Source organism: Octopus bimaculoides, chromosome 2, assembly GCF_046866305.1.
Source record: "Octopus bimaculoides isolate indiv1 chromosome 2, ASM4686630v1, whole genome shotgun sequence".
Lineage (NCBI taxonomy): Eukaryota > Metazoa > Mollusca > Cephalopoda > Octopoda > Octopodidae > Octopus > Octopus bimaculoides.
In genome coordinates, this window is record NC_142929.1 from 106,117,583 (window position 1) to 106,140,698 (window position 23,116).

The 23,116-nt window shown below is 33.6% G+C and overlaps 2 protein-coding genes across 4 annotated transcripts in view; one reads left to right on the forward strand and one right to left on the reverse strand.

The window, feature by feature from the left end:
- Nucleotides 1-7,177: 7,177 nt before the first annotated feature.
- LOC106882523 (H/ACA ribonucleoprotein complex subunit 2-like protein) lies at nt 7,178-16,868 on the reverse strand. Its single transcript, XM_014933236.3, has 4 exons — nt 14,131-16,868; nt 10,126-10,195; nt 8,140-8,245; nt 7,178-7,355 (listed from the first exon to the last, which is right to left on the reverse strand). The coding sequence occupies exons 1-4, from the start codon at nt 14,246-14,248 to the stop codon at nt 7,230-7,232; spliced, it is 420 nt and encodes a 139-aa protein (XP_014788722.1). The 5' UTR covers nt 14,249-16,868; the 3' UTR covers nt 7,178-7,229.
- Nucleotides 16,869-18,754: 1,886 nt separating this feature from the next.
- Nucleotides 18,755-23,116, forward strand: part of LOC106882518 (poly(U)-binding-splicing factor PUF60) — a 46,075-nt gene continuing 41,713 nt past the window's right edge. For 2 of the 3 annotated variants that reach the window (XM_089347418.1, XM_089347419.1), the window contains exon 1: nt 18,755-19,070. In XM_089347418.1, the coding sequence (XP_089203544.1) occupies nt 19,011-19,070 (60 nt within the window). In that variant the 5' untranslated portion in view covers nt 18,755-19,010. The remainder of the gene's footprint in view (nt 19,071-23,116) is intronic. The other variant, XM_089347420.1, reaches the window with a different exon arrangement.

The following is a 23,116-nucleotide window of genomic DNA, read 5'->3' on the forward strand; positions in this document are numbered from 1 at the left end:
TGAACAATAAATGTATCACAACAGAGAGAGGTGGGGTCGGGGATAAAGAACAATGAAAGGTTAATGTTAAACATGATGGGAAGTGGAGAAGCTAAGATATGCAAAGCCTACTGCAAGTTTTAGTCAATTTTAAGGACCAAAAACTTGTAATCTGTAAAAGCCACAACCCCAAACTGTGGACACTCTACACTGCCACTGTCTGTGATTTCTTAAAATCTCTAACCTAGTACAATCTAGATAGTGTGATTGACTGTTTGATACCTGTCAATCAGAATTGTCTGTGTAAATGTGAGCCTTTCACATCTAACCTTATCTGATATTTTATACAGAATTCCAGTCTGTCATTTACTCTTTTATAAGTAGGATATCCTCAAGAATGTCTCCAAACACCTGTAGAAATGTGGTTTTAAGATTGATATTGATGTGGACATAAGGCTACAAATGTCCAAAATATGGGAATAGCTTATTAAATCAACCCAATATTTAACTGATACATATTTTCGTGACCCAGAAGGATGAGCAAAGCTGACCTTGGTAGGATTCATGCTCAAAATATAACTAAATATTGCTAGCTAGACAGGCTTTTGATTCTTCCTTTTGTCTACCATAATGTCAATATTAATCAGAAATAAGATTCTTTTTTTTGTTGATGTTTTGGAGATTGCTTTTGGCAGGAAAATGTGGATTAGGAGAAGATTGCAAAGAATTGTAGTTAGCAATATTGAATAATTGAGAAGTGGTGGGTGAAGAGAGATAGGTGCATCAGGTGGGCTTCAGCGGAGGTGATATGCAGCTTGCTGATTCAAAGTACCCAAGGCTGTTGCAGTAGCAATATTTATGTGAGCAGTACAAGGATCAGCAGTTGATCAGAGCTGAAATATTTCTTGCTCTGAAGAGGAAAGCATGGTCTTTGTAGTGCAGATTTGGCAATGTTCTTGAGAGATCATGAGATTCCAAGGCTTAGCATCTGTTGCGTCAATGGAAACTTTAGCTGTGTGTTCATACACAGGAAGGGTGTGGTGAGCAGCCATTTCCTTAATATGCATAATGATGGTGTCTTGCTGCACAAGAGTACCTTGTCATGTTCCCATTGGAAGATAGTTTTAAGGTCTCTGCTTCTAGAAGTAGTGTATATCTGATATGAGATACCTAAATTGTGTGTAAATGGCTCCTGTATTCATTTTATATCATAATTGATGAGCAATAGCATAGTTGGTTACAGATTTCCAATGAGTTGATCACTGGTTTACTGCATTTTCAACAATAAGAGTAACAAGGGTGTATCTATAATTCATATATAGCTGATATCCATCTGCCAGATTTAACCCAGAAGTCATTGACCAACCTGGTATGTATCATACAATGGGATTAAATGTAGAAAGTGGTTGTGAAAGTTATCCAACCATGGGGCTCTGATAGCAGGTGAACTGACTCACAGTTGCCAGTACATATTATCTGTCTGTGACCTATATTAGTATCAACACAAGACACACTCACACATCCAAGTCTTTCTAAAAGCAGACACCGTTGAAAGGGATACTGCAAAAGAAAAATCCATTCTTTTCTCTTAGAGCATGCAGATAACACTAAGTATGTATATTCAACAGTATCTACCACATCATTTATCATGAGTTATTGTATGTCATCAATAATACCAGTGTTTTTCACCCATAAACTATACTAGAGTACAATGTAGCTTATCTGGTAAGCACAAATGCAATCCAGATTGGTCTCATCAACTATCACAAAACCTGTCTCACAACCTGAATAGAGGAAAATCAAGGTTTTTTACTCTCATCTAGTGCCAATGATCTTTTACAGGATCTCCAAATAGAGATTTGGTCCAAGAACTCATAACAGTGGATGCCACTAAAAGACAGGCGGTGGTGTTAAACTGGGTGATGTCTACCACACAGCTAGGCCATAGATGAATTTAAACTGAGAACACAGAGGCAGAACAAATACAATGCATTTCCAATGCTCTGTTCCCACCTGGAACTTTTTACCATCCCTAAAAGGATGAAAAATAAAGTTCACCTAAGTGGATTTTGAACTGTGGGACACAAGGTATGAGAACAAGTACTTCAACACTCTAATGACTCATTGCCTTATAACTTTAAAAATTTGTGAGGTTAAAAGGGTATTTCTGATATTCAACAGCCTTCAAATTAATTATTTTGTATTCTGAAGAGCATTGCTTTAGAAATGTGTGTATATATGATATAGGGGAGGATATGCTGAAAAAAATCTCAATTATATATTTAATATCTGCCAGTGTGGACTTAATTCTGAACTTTAGAACTCTTGATCTGTATATATATATATATATATATATATATAGATGTTCTTCAATAAACATTGAGACAATACTCCAAAGTAAAATCAACAAACCAGTTGATGCCCCAATGCTTCTACATGAATAGAGTCACCATAATAATACACCTAGGGTTTGATCTGTTGAAACAGCAGCCAAGTTGTATGAAGGACAGGGCTGTGACCTTGGCCTTTGCAGACCTAAGACTGGCTAGATCCAATGCTGTTAATGTTCCTCATGAACAGTTACAAGCCAATGGCTGCAGACTGGACTAAGTGAAAAGTGTGGCTCCCAGAAGGCCAATATTCTTATGACTAACCTCTGCACCTAATCCTAGACATACAAAAAGTAGATTGGTCATGGCAGGATTCATTAAACTGTTTAAGTATTGATTATCTTTGATTAGGTGTAGGTGTCAGTTGCATTAAGAGTTCTGGTAAAATATACTAACGTTGACATTTCGTTAAGATTGATGTGTGGGGTACTTTTTCAAAAGCAATTAATAAAATAATCAAACCTCTGGCTATCCAGAGTTGCCCAATGTATGCCATAGTGTACAATGTTTTTCCAAGTCACATTACTTCAATCAGAAATCTTTATTTAAATTACAGGTCTTTCTCACTAGAAGTTTATCTCCTCTACAGCTCAAAAATAATGTATCTTTTTAAAAACTTTTTCATTGTTTCCTCCACCCCAATCCATATTGAATGTTATGCTTCACTTCATGCTGTCTATATCAAGTGAAGCATAAAGAATGCACACTTTATAATAAATAGCCATAGAACTAATTATCAATTATGGACCACAATCACCAACAAAATAATGAGATAGCAACAAATAGTATGGTTTCTTAGAACCTCAACTAAATATACTATACTCTTAAGGAAATTTATTTTTATATATTGCATTCTATTATATTTGATTTCAAATTTAAATATAAAAATAGCAACTGTGTTTTTCAATCTTTTCTATTTCTCTCTTATTTTTCTGTTTTGTATTCTATTTTAGCTTTCTTATACAGTGGGAAAAGAATTTTCACTTCCTATTTCTAACAGACATTGTTTTTGGGCTTTTATCTTGATATTGACAGAGATATTCATTCATTTTCCAATCAGTTTGACACTTAAAAACTTCTAAAATTTTAGTATTCTCCAAAAACAAAATTTAAAATGTCCATGTATTTGCAATATTTTTTGAAACTGATGTTTCACTTTTTATAAAAAATATGGATAGAACAAAGCTGATGGTATACCCAGTCAGTAATTCTGATGTGGTTATTGAAATTGAATGTACTGAACATTAATTATAAGGTAAATATAAATATCTGTTTTACAGAATAATTATCATGTTTAAAAACCATATTTATAACCTGTTTAATAAAAAGTGCAGAAAATATGAAATATGATGCAGAACTGTAATAATTACATACCCCTTGGCAATCACTGAAATCATTAATTTTATGCTTTAAAGTGAACATGAAAAATGAAACTTTGAAGTGATGGAAATTTTTGTTATCTGTGTAACAAGTATAATTAACAATTATTAATACCACATTTATATATGAATACATTTTGGATGGGGGAGTGATATTTTAATTGGTTTTATAACTGTCTCAAATGATCCAATGATTTGCTTTTGATAACATTTATAAATCAGTATAAAGCAAGGCCCACATGTTTCAAGAAATTAAGTTTGAGTCAACTCGTATCATTGTCTGTTGTTACATTCACTCGTAGTGACAATTCAAGAAGCAGTTTCGCTTCTTTTGTTATTATTATGTTTTAATAAATATCTGAAAAATTCAGAAAAGAAATCAAAGCCATAGAGTAATTATATTTATTTGTATAATGCTACTAATAATATTTTGAAGTCTATTAAGTTTATAACAATGAGTATGTTTTATTTTTTTATAATTTATTAATTAGTTAATAAGCAGTGACTAGCAACATTTATACAAACTATGAATTTTTAAATTCAAAACAAAAAGTATTATACATTAGTTTTTATATTAAATACAACTATTTTTAGAAAATAGTTTTTGGGATTTTAAAAATTTGTGTTATTTTAAATTCTTTTCTAGATTTCTCAGAAAATAATTTAAGTCAAAAAGTGTTTTATGATATTGTTCAGTAAATTCTAAGAATTAGAATTTTTTAAAAAATGCTCTTTTCATGTAAATAATTACAAAATTCACCTGTATGTGATAAGAATTCAGCGTTATATTGTTGTTATTCCCCACCTCCTATTTTACACAAATGTACAAAAGAATTTTTAAATGTTAAAATTATATATTGTTTGAAACTTCACGTGAAAATTATATAAATATACTTGTATTAAGAAAACACAAGTCACCTTCCTTTGTTTGCTCTTCCTCTTTTTCTGTGATTTAGTTTTTTTTTTCCCTTTCCCCTACCATTTCTCTGTTTTCAATGAAAAAATATTACTCCATAAATTTAAATTGAGTGTTAATGCGTGATAATTTATTATCTGCTTATCTTGCCAATGAACACACTTAATTTTATTATTTCAATCCAATTTATTGTTTCATTTTATATTTTTATATATTTTTAAAATACATATGAAGAATTACATTTCTCTTATGAATTTTTAAGATAGTTCTAAGGATTTTTTAATTTTTTTTTTTACTTTAGTGAAACAAATTAAAGCTGGTGAAACAACCGCAGAAACTATTTGGCAAAAAATAAACAACTCTATCTTGCATTTATTGACATAGTAAGGTTTTTGGCAGGATCTCATATAATGAGAAAGCTCACACTAAATATAAAATTGCTCAGGTATGAAGCGGCTAAAAGCCAACTCAGAATAAATGAGATGTTCAGAGTGGAATTTAAGATTTGAAGAATGTCCACAAATTTCTGTCCTCAACCCTTTTATTTTCAGGTCATTCATAGTTCTTGATTGAGAGCTAGTTTCTAGATGACTTTATAAGCAGAATCAGTCTGAGAGCTATTTGAAACCAAGAAGATATGTCTAATGTATTATCTAGTTAGAAATACCCAGTATTTTCAGGGATTAAGTTCAAACTCAGTGTGATTACCTCAACTTTTGCGAAGTTTCAGATGTAACAAATGACAAAAAAAATCCAAGCATTTTTAAGATGTTTTTAAAAAAAAAAATAGTAATTCTAGGTAACAAGAGTTGGAGGTGGCTCTCCTAATAGGAAAGTTTCAAAAACAGTGGTCTGAGTATAAAGGGTGGACAGTTTGATACTTATTATGTTGTGGCATATGAAAGGTAAACTATCAGCAGATACTTATGTTAGAAAGTAATAAGTTGAGTATATGCTGAATGAGCAGTGTTAATTTTAACAAAGAGTTGAATGAAAAGTGCCTAGGAATCACAAGCATTACCTTTTGTGTACAAGAGATGACTGCACTAGTGCTTACTGAATAAAAAGCCATGAGGTAATAGGTAGTATATGAAAGCTAGGATCAGTTTTTCATGGAGACTCATGCCATATTGTGGAACTTTTCAACCCCATGCCAATATATGAAAGCAAAAAATGATTTAGAATAGATACTTTTAATGTTTGTAATTGTTTCTTCATGGCAAGACACTCAAAATCAAGTAAATGGATTAAAAATATTTAGTCTTTCATATCAGATTTTCGATTACCTTTTTCAAATTATGTATGTATACACCTCCATACAAGTTGTTCCTTTCTCTCTACTTATACGATGTGATATCAGCATGAATGATTTGAAGTTTTTTTTTTCATCATCCATAGGAGGTGAGTTAGGGTTTAATTTTTAATTTAAAAAGTCTCCTAAATCATCTAATTGACCATTCATTTATTTATTTATTTATTAAAAATAAATGTGGAAAGTAAAATTCACAAACCAACCTATTCTAGATCCTTGCTGAAGCAAATTTTGTCTGTTACATCCTGTTTTGTTTTTTCACTCATTATTTTTCTTCTTTCCTATGCTGAACATGTTAGACCTTTTTGCTGGTAATAACAGCTACATAAAGTCTTATGTGAGTTCTGCTGAGGCAATGCTGTCATTTTGTTATGCTTGTCAATTTTGTTTTCATGTAAGCTTCAATATTTTTCTGTACCATATAAATAATACAAGCAGCTCAATTCAAATATGTTAATGTCAGGATTTGTGAAATCCAACTGTTGAAGTGTCTAATAAAATTATAAACATTTAAAACTTCAATTCTTAATTTTATTTTATTTTTTGACTTTGTTGAAATTCTACCAGTAATACACCAATGGTTCGTCTTTATGATACTTCATTAAAAATGCTTCATCGGAAGAATCTAAATTTAAGAAGCTTTAATCAAAATCTAGGAAGTGGCATCCTAAGGAAACAGATATCTTCTCTAGTCTTCAGTAGCAAATTTTCATTAACCAACTCTTTTGCATTCAAGCAGCCAATTAAAACATCAAGAGATGGCCCATATACTGATTTATCTCTAAAAATATGCCAATGTGTCCTATCACAAAGACAAAAATAAAAGTAACATCTCTGACTACAACATATTGAAAATTATGGAAAAAATTAATAATCAACTTGAGATTTTCTTCATCTTTGACTATCACTATAGCTTCCAATGAACAAGACCTAAGGGAGACTTCTATATATCACTTACTAGCGGTTCCTTGAAATCTTTGTTGAAAATAAGCTTTCAATCCTACCTTGAATGAGGATCTGCTCAGACTATCAAATATTTCATGCTGACAGGGCTCTTTCTCATTGTCTACTTCCAGGTTTGCTAAGATCTCTTTCTGCACATTAATGTACTTGCTATCACTTCTAAGAACACATTCCTATTCAAATGATATCATCCTTCACCTTCTACATACAACACCAATTTCAGAACAGAAAACTTCAATTATTGTAAATTAAAAAAATTCTTTATATAATTTATTTTAGAAAAATACAAATCAAATAGGAAGCGGCAAAGTTTTGACTTCCTCATACAAATCTGTGTACAGATCTTCATACTCTTCATTTTTATTTATCATTACCAAACTGACTGGTCTTATTGTTCCACATGCAGCACCAAGATCCTGAGGGAAAGCAGGGGAGGAAAAAAAAACAAAAAAAAAAAAAACAACAATCTTTATTTTATGTGTTCCAATATATAACATCATTTTCAATAGGGATATTGAGATATTTGAATAAGAGGCAAAAGAAATAAAATTACATAAATTTCATGCATACATAACCGTTAGCATCTAAACTGACCATATCCAGTCCAAAGAGTCTCATATTCAAAAGTGCCCAGATCTGGGCCCCCTCACAACTATCCTACAATGCTATTCTATAAACAATCACATCATCAAAATCTAGAAGCAGTGAGATAAAACATGATTAATTCAAAACAATGTGAATAAACAAACATTACATTTGACAGTAAACTAAATGTTAAAGGGTTAAGAATTTCAACTGGGATAACAATTTTGTTTCATCAATGGTTATACAGGACATGTAGTACTGTTTCCTCATTTAACATAAGATTTAAGAAAAATTTAGCTGCTATTTCTAAAAGTTGAGTAATCATATACAGGCTTCCCTGTTGGCTCACTGGTTTTTCAAAATAAAGGAACATCATTTTACATCCACTTTCATGTTGGCATGGGCTGTAACTACTCTAGACAAATTGGATGATCATAACTTAACCCTTTAGCTTTTAAACTGACCATATCCGGTCCAAATATTCTACTTATATCATGTTCAAAGTGGCCAGATTTCTATTGACTATTTGTACAAATTTTACAATCATCAGTCTATGTACTCAAGTTCTTAAATATCCATTTTATACTTGAAAAGTATCAAAAGAAGTAGACTCACATCTTTAGAAGGAACATAACAATAAGAAATCTCTTTGTCTTCACACATAATAGGAATGTGGCTATAGATATCAATAGGGCTGATGTCACCAGCTAAAATCACTAACCTGGATTGTGAAGAAAGAAAAAAAAAAATCGAATTTAAACATTAGCAAAATTGTTTTACATCTATTAAATTAGATTCAAAATATAGCAGAATTCTTCAATCTCATATTCAGTAATGATGACAATTTAAATCATTTTTAAATGTGAAAGCATGGAGAACAGATGATAATTATAAAGTAGTTTTGGGGTGTTGCAAAGACAAACATTTGAAAGGAATTTTTTTCAAAATAAAGGAAGAACATCATTTTACATCCACTTTCATGTTGACGTGGGTTGTAACTACTCCAGACAAGTTGGATGATCATAACTTGATTAACTTGTTAGCTTTTAAACCAACCATATCCGGCTCAAATATTCTACCTGTTTCATGTTCAAAGTGACCGACTTTCTATATGGCCAAATATTCTTCCTAAGACTAACCACTTTACAAAGTATAGTGAGTGCTATTTACCATGATGCCAGTACTAGAGGGGTTGTCATGTCTTTGATCAAATTGAGGGGGTCCTCTTGGCCCCACACTTTAGTGTGTACAGAGTGCATTTTATCATGGCACCAACAATCCTAGTTACTAAGTCTTGGATAGCAGAGAATAAGAAAAAGGATTTTAAATTTAGAAAATAGGCCATCAACTTCAGATGAGAGTAAGAGGTATTGTATACAATGAGGATGTCTGGATGCAAGCATGTAAAGACAAAGATGATCTCATATTTTACTTGCCTGCTTACTTCTGAAATAACATCTGCTGCTGCCTATTCAAAAAGAAGTTGTTTTTTTCTACTGGAGACTTATACAATTCATATCCTCATATTACAAATATACACACAAAATAAATAAAATATAAAAAAAAAGACAGGCCAAATGAAATGACAGACAAGCTGTTTTGCAGACCAATCTGGTTCATATTCCATATCATTATCAAAATGTAGACATTAAAAAGACCATGATGATTATGATAATACCAGAAGACCTCATATTGGTGACTGTGTGTACACATATCACAAAACATAAATACTATGGTTATTATTATTAGCATTAAGATAGTGAAGTATCAGAATCATTAGCACTGTTTCATTTGCCAATATGTTCTGAGTTCAAATTCTACCGAGGTCAACTTTGCCTTTCATTCTTTCAGTGTCAATAATGTACTAGTTGAACACAGGTCAATCTAACTAACTTTCCCACCAGTCAAAATTGCTAGTCTTCTGACAAAGAAAGAAGTATTATTATCATGATTATAAGATGGAAACTGAAAGAACCCCACCATATATATATATATATATATATATATATATATATATATATTTATATTATAATATATGTATGTTTGTGTAGCCTTGTCTAGACATACATGATGACAGTAAATGAGTAGCTCATTGTCATACAAGCCAGGTTGTGGAAAACATGTCTAGTTATGGGAAAATATTACCTTGCTTAGAAACAGATGAGGATTGGTGATAGGAAGGCATCTGACCATACAAAACTTGCCTCAAGAAATTCTGTCTGACCCAAGGATATTAAATGAAATGATGACCATGATAATGATACATCAGGTAGTGAGTTGCCAGAATTGTTAAAGTATCAGAAAAATGTCTTGCAGTATTTCTTCTGGCTAACTACCTTCCGAGTTCAAATCCCACAAGAGTTAATTCTGTCTTTCATCCTTCTGAGGTTGATAAACAAGAAGTACCAGTTAAGTACTTGGGCCAATGGTATCAATTAACAACCTACTCTCAAGCATGCTGGTCTTGTGTCAAAATTAGAAACAATTATTATCCAAGGCACTTTAAAAATCATACTCCAATATTTCTTCTTGGAGTTAAGTAAACAGTCTTTAAGTTTAGTGGAATGTGAGAGAACTGATTGATATAGTTTATAAACTCACCCCTTTTCTCCTCGTCTTATAAACTTTTGTACCTCTCTGACACCTTTCCGCAATGATTTTGTTTTGCTAGCTATTATGGAAAAAAAAAGAAACAAAAAAGCAACATGTAAGAAAAACAAATTTTCAATATGGTAACAATGTAAACTTTCATTTTTAAGAACAAATTCATACATAGCCATTTTAATTACAGAGTAGCAAATTCTCTAAAACAAAAAAAACAACAGTATATTTATTTTTCTCTTTTCTGCTGATAATTCCCAGCAAACAACAATCACTAGGTGATGAGAAATATGTTTATTTCTAGTTAAGAGAATGTTGATAGCTACCATATATACGTGTGTAAACATAGATAAAATAATTCATGTAAAAGTCAATTCCCAACTTTGGGCCAAAAGATCTGGAGTTTTCCATATATCTTGTGTAAAAGTTGACCATAATCCTTCACAGAAAACATCATTTATAAGTAAAGGGATTATCCCTTACATAAATGTTATTATGTGAAAATGAATTTTTTTTTAGTGTTAGCCTATTATCAGTATGTACAATTCACACAAACATCAGGTCAGAGACTTAAAATCAGCTTGCTTATGCAAGTGCTGTCAATTGAAAGCTCAGCATACCAGATGCCAGTAAGTTTCAGGGTTCATCATTATCAAAGGCAAGTCAAAATGCCTCTTTGCAGCTGGGCTGATTTCAGTTCCAATATAGAAACTTATATAGTCATACAAGTGAGGTTTTAAAAATGCTGCCATGATTTTGTGTAAAAATAATATCAAGAAGAAAACAACATTTATACAACCGCTTTAAAACTAAAATGATTGAAGTTGCCACGAAGACAAATAACTGTAGCATATAGTAAGAGAATTTTATATTTTAGAGGAATTAGTGAAAGTCTGGGAAACATATTGAACAAATTTCAGACAACATCAAAAAGAAAATGTGCTCACAGGTGTAAACCAAGCATTTGCAATTGGAGAAATAAGCTGCAGAGTTCGAAAAGTGAAAATTATCAATATGACAACTGCCTTATTTATCTCCCTGCCCAGCTTTTATACCATTCATCAATATACCATTAGAGTTTTATAAGTTATAAGATTAATTACTTAGTACTCAATATTTTAGCCTGAATAGCTCATGGTACTTTGCCAATATTACAATTGGATCTTTGGTACTACTTAAGAAGAGTGGACCCGATGTGCGCACCCACACCAGTCAGCAGACGTGCACATGCACTAGTTAGCACCTGCGATAAAAAAAAACCTCCGCATGTATATGTGTAAACTGTAAATAGGAGGAGGGGGAGAATTTATCTATCTATCTAATAAAACAAACAACTGACTGAATGAATGAAAATAAAACAAATTTTGAAATTGAAATAAAATCTTACTCAAAAGTAGTCATTAAGAAAAGTGATAATAAAACAAATTTTGAAATTGAAATAAAAAGTTACTCAAAAGTAGTCAAAGAAAAGTGAGAATAAAACAAATTTTGAAATAAAATCTTACTCAAAAGTAGTCATTAAGAAAAGTGAAAATAATGAAATAGAAGTTGATTTACTTACTCAAAAGTTGTCATTATTCAAAAGTGAACCATTCTGAAAGATAGTTTAGAATGTGCCAAAAAGATTCATCTCCAGTTTTCCCATATTTTTCCCTCCAAAGAAACTCATCTAGATGGGAGTCAATCATATTTGTGTGTACTCCCATCACACTTTTGAATCTACTTTTTGCATTTTTCCAGTAACATTCAACTGAGTTGGTATGCACGTTAGTTACTGGATCCACACAGTTTTCTCTATGGTTCACTTTGAAATGGGAATGCCGTAGTTCGACATCAATTTCAGCTATTCCATTGGATCCACTCCAACAATCAGAATGGATAGTCATTCCTGGTTTTATATACTTTCTGATAAGGGGGGAGTAGAGTTTCGATCATTCACAAATACCAAAAATCCTATTTTGTCTTCTCTGTCCCATCCTCCAAAAACCCACCACTGCTGTGGTATTCTGCCTCTATATTTTCTTTTGCACATCAAAGATAGATAGATAGGTCAGGTCATTGTAAGCAGGTGTGCCATTCTGTGGACAGATGCAAGCACCTGTGCTATCTATCAATGACCTGACCTGATCTAGCTATCTAATAAAGCATTTTATTTCAATTTCAAAATTTGCTTTATTTTCATTCATTCAGTCGTTTGTTTTATTAAATTCCCCCCCCCACCTCTGATTTACAGTTCACACATATTTATACATGAGGGTTTTTTTTTAATTATTGTAGGTGCTGACTAGTCTACTGACCAACACGTGTGCATGTGGTGCATGCATCTGCTAACTGGTGTGGGTCCACTCGTCAATTTACCATGCTGGCATAGGTTGGACAGTTTGACAGGATCCTGCAAGCCACAGGACTGCATCAATCTCCAACATCAGCTTTAGCATGGTTCCCACGGCCTGATGCTCTCTTTGTAGCACCAACCACTTCACATAGTACTGGGTGGGTTTTTTTTTCATGCAACTAGTGAAGTCGCCAAGTACCTTAAAAGACAGAAGAACGGGAAAAGCCCCTTCAACTAAGTGTGCATATGGGGAGAGGGGGTTTATGCCAGATGTTGAGAGGCTAAAGTGTGATAGAGGGACATGTCTTGCTATATCCTATCTTGCAAACAGGTATATAACTTGTATAACAGTTAAATTCTCAGAGAGTATTTAGCAAAACCTCAAAGTGCAGGGCTGTAACAACTGAATATATCATGGCTAACAGTAACAAGAAGGCAGAAGCTAGTGCAAGAAAACAGGCTGAAACAGAGACCTAAGAACAGTTCCAATTATTTACAGTCAACAGCATGCAATTATGTGATAGAAACTGACCTTGTTGAGGCCGAATATCTTGGTTTCTGACATAATAAAGCAGCTTATCTGGTGGAGGCAAAGGACATGGACTACACCCCCTTTCGGTTTTTTTTCTACATAAACCCACTTTTACGACTGTGGAGATTCTGAATCTGCAGGAAAAAAATCGGCATTTCAAAATTTCCCCCCACCCCCCTTTGCCAGAGGGGTGAGAGGGGGAAAATTGTGTTTTTGGAGTTTTCAAAATCTTCAATTTTTAAGTACACTCCAACTGGAAAGTCAGACAAGCTAAAAACAATACCCAAACTGAAGATCCACTTTCAAAATACGAATTACCAAAAAAATATAAAAATTTTTAAATGTCATTTTGTTGTGTATGGGTGTGTAGAAAAAAACTAATTTTTACATACCTCTCTTAATTCCAAAAGACCCTCAACCACATGTTCACTTTCTGTTACAGATGCGCTGGCAGAGGGGTGTTTATTAATTTTTGGAAAATTGAAATTTTACAAAAATTTTTATTCAGAATCATAATCTCCGTACTTTTCTACGTATTACACCAAAAGAATTTCTTTAAAAAAGTAAAAAATTGTGAGGTGGGGCAAGACTTCCTTTTTGTACCCCTCCCCCCAAAATACCCCTTTTTTTCTCTACACAAACCCCCGTTTTTTGCCTACGAAGAATACGAATCTGCAAAACAATTTTTCCCCTCATGACTTCTAGGAAAATGAATATCTTTTAATGAAATTTGGCGGAGGTGAATACGCACACCACCCGTTTTGGAAGTAACCCTAACCCAAAACACATGGTGTGCGTATTCTTTACCTCCATTTCAAACGGCATAGATTACGATTATAAAGAGATTTGTGGGGAAAATTGTTTTCCCAGGGAGTGAGGAAAGAAGCCCATTTCCCCAACAACCCCACAAAAGACTGAAAGATTAACAGATGAACACAAGGTTAGGAATATAATATTCTTCTGATGGTCGGTGTATCATTATGTTATAAGATAACCTTGTAATGAGAAAATAGTAAAAGAAAACATTTAGATCCAAGATAGTTTATGTCGACAAAAAACTTAGGTTAATAAAATGTTTGTATGCTCTGAAGAGATTTTCAGACGTTTTCAAAAATTTAATAACAGATTATACATTTACCTTTTTTAACAACTTTGCTTATTCTTTTCGTTAATTTTCTTGAGGCTAGTGGTTGAGCAATTGGTGACACATGGCTAATTTTCTTAATCCAAACACTAGTTCTATCATCTTCATCCATGGTTTAAGTTCGGGCCTTCGAATTATATTGATATAATTAAATGGAATGATAATTTGGTAAGGGTACAAAAGAAAACACACGTGCGCCGGATGTAAAGAATATTGTTGACTCGTAGTGAAGGCTTAATTGACAAGTTATTTAATTTAGTTCTCATTTCTTGATTTTTTTAAACATATATTCTATTGAAATTTTATTCCACATTTTATAAGGCTTAAAATAATAGTTAACAATGAAAGCCTTAAATTAATTTTTCTTCTTGTTCGTCGCGGACCTTGCAAAATAATATTTCCTGTTAAGCTACCGCTTACGTGGTGATAATTAAACTAAAAAATTAAGTAACTTTAATAAACTAAATTAATTAACAAAATTATAATATTTAACTCTTAAAATGTAAAGTGATGTTCCAATACACTAGTTATTTGCAGCTGTCTTTCAAAAAATATTTGAACTTTTAGCCGTACTTATGCAGTAAATGTTTCTGCTCAGCCATTCTTTCATTTTACTGACTTCCGTCATTAGCTTTTTTTCTATGGTTACAATATTTCTTTGGAAAAGGCGGGAGATTAGCAGAATCAGATGGGTGGCGGACAAAATTTGTTGAAGTATTTAGTTGCTTTCTCAGTTCAGATCTTACGGAGGTTAATTCTGCCTTTTTATCCTTTCGGTGTCAGTAAAATCAATACAATTTAATAAATACAGGAATCGATATAATCAACTATAACCATCTTTCAAATTTCAGTTCTTTGTGTCTATATTAAAATCAAATATTTCTTGGGGAAAAGTGTTTTTTTTTTTTTTAATTAATTTCGAGAAGATAAAAACAGTCTTTTCATGAAGGAAGCAAAGCGAAAATACGATATCAATTATATTTTCATTTTGCTCGCTTGCTATTGTTGTCAGTCCTGATTAAGCAGATGTATGATTGACTACAGGCATTCAAAACGCTTCAGATATATTATTTTTGTGACTACTTTTCTTAAGTGGTTGTTGGCAATGACTGGAAGTCATTGAACAAGTTCCGATACATCTAGTATAGACAAATAATGAATAAACTGATGAAGAGAAGTTCTGTTTCGGAGTCAAAAAGATTACAAGCTAGCTATAACACCCTACTTAAACTGTTTATTATTATCGTTCTGATGCTCCTAGCCTGACAATGTTTCTCACATTACCCTCAGACAATACATTCCAGAACTTTCCCCCGCCCCCCTCTCTCTCTGGATATATACTAATCTTTGAAGACTGCTACAGTGTGTCCTATTTCCAAGATGAACAATCCTCTGACCAGTGCCAGATTTAGGACAAATGACGCCGTGTGCTAGTTAAGTTGTGGCTCCTTACGTGGGCAGTCAGGCATGCATGCTCAAGAAATTCATCGTAAAAATATTTTTTAGATAGGAAGATGCCCCCGCCCCTGGTGAAACGAGGCCCTGTGCTTAAGCACACCTAAGCAGAATGGTAAATCCGGCACTGCCTGTGACTGTTCTGTTGCTCTTATTTTCATTATTTCAGAGATGATGACGATATCTATTACGAACAAATTTCTCTAACTCTTTGAGTCTCTCCTTCTTTTAAGGAAAATAAAATCTACTGGATGTACTGACTCTTCTGTGGTAATAATAAGGCTCACAACTTTAGTCTTTGCGAATGTTCAGGCCAACTTACATAGATATTTCATGGAGAACGGTTGTCTTCTTCTGCATCTGGAGCAAACTAAGACTTAGCACAAGGTCATCTGCGTAATCGGATCCATAGTGATGTTCTACTCTATGAATTTTTGTGGCACCCCAAAACATGGCGCGTGGTCTAGAGGTTAGGGTGTTGCACTCACGATTGCAAGTTCGTGGTTTCGACTCACGGGCCGAATGTGCATTGTGTTCTTGGGTAAAACACTTCATTTCACGTTGCTCCAATCAGCTGAGTAACTCTGAGACGAACTGGCGTCCCGTTCAGGAGGAATGTTGTAATCTCGGTCACTTACATGCCATAGAAACCAGGTAACCGCCTTTGAGTCCTCAGGCTCAAGACAGTAGTATTCAGTGGTTGATGATGAAAATACGGCATTAGTACAAGCGATAACGACGCAGCGGCTTTGGAGCAGCCAAGGTAACATCACAAATGTAATATGATACTTTGGTGAGACGGGATGCTAACGAAAAAAAAAAAAAACTTGTTTGTGAGCGGTCCAGTTCAGCACGAACATCTTTGAATATAACAGATTGAAAATGAAATGTAATAATAAATTACGCTATTTTAGTGTCTTAACCTGTTCACCGACGGCTGCATGAATTCCAATCTCTCTACTGGTATGAGAGTGAGTCGTTAATAGTGGTATCGAGTGTGAGACACCAGCCTTTGGCCCCAAAAGCAAACAATGAACCCATCGTGTCAGTTCCTTTTGGGATCGTGTTCAAAACGGGGGCACCAGTATTTTCTTAACGAAACACTTTGAAACTTGGGGCACTGGTAGAATGTATCATATAAAACATCTTTTTCTCTCAGTCTTCTTAACAAAAAAACGCACATCGCAAGTTATTTCATGTTAAAGTTGTCGTATTTCTGTAATTTCAACCAATGACTGACGTCCATTCAGCCGTTAAAAAATTAAGTGCTGACTACGTAAACAAACGATTCTCAAACGATTCTGGCGGTGATAAAATTATTATTTCCTTGTCAAAAAATGGCTGAAGCATATTGGCAGTAACTAATAAACCTTTCTATTATAGGCACAAGGCCTGGTTTTTGAGGGAAGGAGCAAGTCGGTTAGGGAAAACGAACACACGTGTGTTGCTTCTCTGAATATTTTTATTATGATCACGAAGGATCGAAACACAGATGGGTACAATACAGGACAAACAAATGAACAAAATGTGCGAGTTCTATGATTTTTTAAAAATTACGATTGTCTTTTTTAAAAATTACGATAGTTTTAATATATGTTCATTGACTTTTTTTTTTTTTTCCTCTTTCAATTATACAAGCATACATATGTGTATACACACACACATCCATACACACATATATACATATATATATATATGTATATACATACATACACACATATATATACACCCACACATACATATACATACATACACACACATATCCATCCCTACACATACACACGCATATACTTAAACACGTATATAAAATAACAGAAGGATTGTGTTTTTCAACCCGGCAGCCTATAAGGCCCAGCAGCTTGCCTTTTATTATTTTCGATGATTAGTTTGGGTGACTTACACCCACCTTTTTCACCACTTCCTTCCATCTCTGCTCATATACTCTGGCTGACAGGGTTCTCTTTTCCAGCCCTATTTTGCTCTTCAGATGGTATTTGAAGTAATTCAGCAATCCAGGGCCGGACATGTAGGACCCTGTCCCCAAACCTTCCATTCTTGTCCTCCCTATGCACTCTTTCAATACTGCTACCGTACAGAAAAAGCAAGCCTCACCTTCCTTTGAGAGTCCAGTTGGCGGTATCATCTTTATCATAGACCCAGCCGTACTCGTCCCAGATGCGACAACACGTATTCTACATAAATTCGTGTGTTGCTTCTCTGCAAAATGTCAGTAGTAATGGAGATTAAATACGCTTTACACCGCTTAAATTGCCAAAGGAGTAAGTATAAACAGCTGAATACTTGTCAGTGATTGGTTGAAATTATCGAAATAAGACAATTTTTTACATGAAATAAATTCGAATACAAAATTTTTTTTCTGTTCTATAACACAAAATAGATAAGTATACGAAATTTGAAAGTTTTTCGGTACCAAAAACACTACATAAAACATAAATGAAAACTGGTGCCCCCGTTCTGAACAAGATCCCCTTTTGTCCTTGGACAATCCCATCGGCTCTAGAATTGAAGAAATATTTTACCTAAGCTAGGATTCGTTTAATAATTAGGTTTATTTCATGTTGGTGAGTAAAGTGACTCGCATTCAGTTAACATGACAGACCAATAAAAACCTGGGGATTGGGGTAGCTTGTCACACCGACGTTTCATGCTTTCTAAACACATCGACTCCGATGGACATTCTTTCGATATTGGTCTAGAGTATAGGTATGAGGAAACCAGGTCATTCACCCACTATTTCAGCCTGGCCTCTTTATCTGTCACGAAGGAAGGTTGTGTGGCCGTGTACCAATATCGAAAGATTGCTCTCCGATGGAGATACGAAGCTTATTTGGGGCAATTAAGCCACTGATATTTGTCATGGCTAACCTTCAGAAAATTCGACACAGTAAATATATAATTCTTTATTGCCATCAGAACGTAACGGCAGATAAAATACCGCTAAGCATTTCAGCCGGCGTGCTAACGCTTCTGCCAGCTCGCCGCTTTAGACACAGTAAAGATAAGCTAACGAAGAAGCCTATATAAATTCGTTTCACATGCATACCCCCCCCCCCCAAAAAAAAAATCAGTTATATTATATCTATTGTCCTAACAGTATAAATTTCAGGAAAACATGACGTCATAATTTCCGACTTCCTGTTCTTAAATGCGCAGGTGCAGCCGGAAGCTAACATTCGCTAGTCGACTTCGAAATACTGAGAATTTCTAGTCGTACTTAACGTTATTCTGTAAATAATTCAATAAACGTTTGCAGAGAATTTGAAAGATAATTACTTTACTCTCTATATATATAAATAAATAAATATACTGAAGAGAAACAAGGTGCTTTCAGAAAAAGCCTTGTGTGTTTTAACAGCACGAAGGATTCGTATCATCTTTACCAAATTACTTTCCATTTCATGATGGCACTTACTATGTCGGACTTGAAAGCACCGAAGCACAACGGTGATATAATGGAGGTGAGTTCTGTTAAGTTTATTGATAATGTGAAAATATTGTATTTGATTAACAAACGATATTAAATAAATGGGTTTAAAAAGATCTTTGGAGATTATTTCCTCAATCTCGCCATCTTGCGAGACTCCGTCACATGTCTGGATAGGAATATATTAAACAGAATATAATGTTTTAATAAGAATGGGTTTTGTCACTTATTTCATTACTTTCTCTTAATATTAGCAAAATCACACATCTATATTATAAATATTTAATTATTATTCATGAAAGCAGGTTTTGCTTGAAACGCCCAGTCCTATTTAAATTCATATTTGCTTTACTTAAACAATTTAGGTAATTACTTGGTGAAAAAAAAAAAAGATAAATATTTCAGTTAAATGTTGAAGAAATTAAATTTACTAAGTACCTTAAATATCCATTGAGCAAGACAAAAAATGCCGTGCAATATTTTCTTTATGTTATATTTTACTACACGTCGCCATTCTGCAAAATATTTTTATCTAAAAAATAAAGATTGCAGCGTGGTAAATACTTCCTCTGTTTTTATCGTTTTAGATTAGACTCCTTTAGGAGAAATAAATTGATTTCTCTCTCGCTGCACATATATATTATATTATATATATATAGTGCTGATTACATATATCTATTTGTATTAGATTTCATTGCTGTCGAATTGAAAATAATTTCGAAATGTTAATGCTATCATTAGTTATGTTGATCATATATTGCAGTGATTCGCTTGAGGATCTATCTATCTAGATGGATAGATAGAAAGAAAGAAAAAAGAAACAATTCAAGGAGACTGGAACATTCCCCATATTAATTAAAATAATTTTTTTTATGCTAATATACATTTTCATTTCTTATGAAGCATGGGACTTCTCATTTGAAATTCCGCCGCGTGTAAGTGTGTGTGTGGTTAATGATGGTAAAATTTAGAAATAGAGGCGGAATTAATCTTACACACCGAAAGTAAAATAAAAAGTAATTACTTTCTGTATATCTATCTATATATGCTATTACAACAATATACATACATTTTATTTTATTAAAATTGTTTACATAAACAGAAGAATAAGCCTTATAGAATATACATGTTAGTCTGTCTTTCGTGTAATTGAACAATTAAGCATTCGTCAGGACACGTCTGCCGCCACTTCAGTTGAAATGCTGTCCCAGTCGTTTGTCCTTGATTCTTCATTGTTTGTCAGTGGTGATAAGCGGTTTTTAGTCTTAACAAAAACGTTTCTGTTTTTATAAGTTGTAAACGTATGGTAGTTATGATGTTCAGTTCCCAAATCAGTTTTGGCCCCACTAGCTACTGATCAAAAGCTTTCCAGTCTTTAAACCATCTTGTCTTTTTGTTTAGTCAGCCGACTTATCTAATCTCTCTCTTTTTAAAGACGACATGGCTAGCGACCACGTAGAAGGTTCCCTCTATTGACTCAAGAAAACCAGTTTTATGAGTCTCTGTCGCTATGTTGTTATTTCATGCAGCTATTAATAAACTGTCTTACGCTAAGTGATTAGTATCGCAATAATGAGTGAAAGAAAGGTGATCTCGGCCTTTTAACTCCAGTTCGACTCTTGAAAGCTGAAGCAAATGCAACAAAGCCTGTCAATGAATAGGAAGTTAAACTTGCAGATTTGCCCTAAATTTTTAAAGCAGCCAAGTTAAAGAGTTAACTTTAAGTCAAAGGAGGTTACATGACGTGTTCGAAATAGCAGCCAAATCTTTCCTCAATCACACCTTAAGATGGTGTGGCCACGGCTGAAACGTCTTTGCTTGTGTGTTTAACTCCATCAGAGCAATCTTGAGTTTAAAGAATTGATAAAATAAATCACTCGTACGTAAATGGCAACTTGGTAACAATCCGACAAAATTACCGCGAAGTTGCAAATTAGAAATGCAGTTTTATAAAATCCTAGCAATTATATTCAAGTAATTTATTTTTTAAAAATCCAATCAACATGGCACAGATTTATAACTTGAAAAAAAAACTGTTTTAAATTTCCCTCCTAACCTTTGTTATTCTTAATAAATTAACGTATTTGTTGGAATAGAAAACTCTAGAATATCGAGTCCGAAACTCAATGTAATTTCATAATATCACATGAGCTAAGAAAAATATGATTTTTAATCACAACGTTTCTGAAGAGGTCTTATTATTTTCCATATCTTTTGTTGTGCAGCGTTTGGAAAGGCCAATCTCCAATGACGTCCCGCGTCTTGCATTCATAACCGTTTAGTCGGAATATTATGTGGACGAAGCACTGGACATGTAAATCTACATAATCAAGCTGACACGCACACACTCAGTTTGCATTAGCGCCAAATGAGGATTTTCATATTGCAAGATCCTTGAAAGAGATAATCATTAAATTGATGTTCCTACATTTCTTTGATCCGTTTATTCGATTCATTGTAAAATATTAGCAAAAGGAAAATATGCAATATTTTTTTTTTGCATACGTGGCCCTTATTTGAATGTACTTTTTTTTTTTTGATGAGTGACAGAAATTGTTGATATTTTTTTAACGCCGGTTCTAACCATTTTAAATAATTCGTTTGGAAAGAAAAATTTTGAAAAACAAAATCAGTTTTTGAGTGTAGTGAAATAAATAGATAATAAATTTTAAACTTGCTCGGGCTTGAAATATCAGGCAAGCAAACAAAGCAACGATAGTTTTTTGTTTTTTTTTTGTGTGTGGTTAGATAGAATGGTGGAAGTGCACAAACAGAGAAAAATTGTGGTGGTTTGCATGCATAATTGCTATTTCATTGAAGTCTTATATGTGAGAAGTATAAATGCATTAGCGAACATTTTACTTATTTTGATGGAATATGTTAAGACCGGCACCAATTTACAGCAAGACTTAAAAGGCAAATTCAGCATCTGCAAAATTTGATCTCACCCAAATAATGGTGCACTGTAAAGTATCTGAGATAGTCTGTCCTGACTAATAATAGATATGATATTGTTTTGCAGACACTAAGTGGTATCGGGTGTTTGTTTAAAATGACCCAATTCTTACAGCAGTATAAAGTTGCACAGTTTTTTGCATATTTCTTTCTTAATATACAGAAAAGGTTTTGAAAATGCAAATATATGGGAAATGTAATTGTGCAGCATTCATACCTTTCTTAGTGGCATTAAGCATAAACCTTGATGATTAGAGGACATGACAAGCACGAAACCCGATTGCTATGTTTATAGTTTACAGCAGCTGCAGTTGTATTCTTAGATATTAATTAGACTTTAGCTGAGTGAGCATTAAATAAATTGTACTTGCTGGCTTTCAGCAGTTTTTGAAATATCAGACAAGTAAAGCATATCGATTCAGTAAATACTGACCCCATCCGATTTTAACGATAAAATGAGTTACTAGGGTAATTATTTTTATGCTGTAGAAATGAAATGTCGGTCGCTGTTCAGAAACCGGCACTACTTAGAGGTCCCTTAGGGTTAGTTTTTAGGGGCCTCTGTATTTAAGTAGTACCCAGGAACCCGCTTTATCGCAAATTTTGCGATTGATAATAATAATAATAATAATAACAATAATAATAAATTTCTACTGGAGGCACAAGGCCTGAAATTTGGGGGGAAGGGACTAGTCAATTACATCGACCCCAGTGTCTCACTGGTACTTAATTTATCGACCCCGAAAGGATGAAAGGTAAAATCGACCTCTGCGGAATTTGAACTCAGAACGTAGCGAAGCATTTCGTCCGGCTGCCAGCTCGCCGCCTTATAATAATGGTTTCAAATTTTGGTACAAGGCCAGCAATTTCGGGGAGCGGGTAAATCGATTACATCAACCCCAGTGCTCAACTGGCACTTTTATCGACCCCGAAAGGATGGAAGGCAAAGTTAACTTCAGCGGAATTTGAACTTGGAACGCTAAGCATTTTGCCTAATAATAATAATAATGACTAGCATTTTAATTAGTGAAAATAAACACAAAATCTCTATGAAGGTTTGCAGAATTGATTTTTCAGCTTGGCACAAGACCAACTTTTACAGAGGTATAATTAGTTGAATATATT

What these genes read in the sequence shown, in the direction of transcription:
- LOC106882523 (XM_014933236.3), bottom strand. Translation starts at nt 14,248, where the DNA reads ATGGATGAAGATGATAGAACTAGTGTTTGGATTAAGAAAATTAGCCAT. An exon ending in AAGCAAAGTTGTTAAAAAAG is followed by an intron (nt 10,196 to 14,130) that starts GTAAATGTATAA and finishes TTTCCATAATAG; the next exon opens with CTAGCAAAACAAAATCATTG. An exon ending in GTTATGTTCCTTCTAAAGAT is followed by an intron (nt 7,356 to 8,139) that starts GTGAGTCTACTT and finishes GCTTTCCCTCAG; the next exon opens with GATCTTGGTGCTGCATGTGG.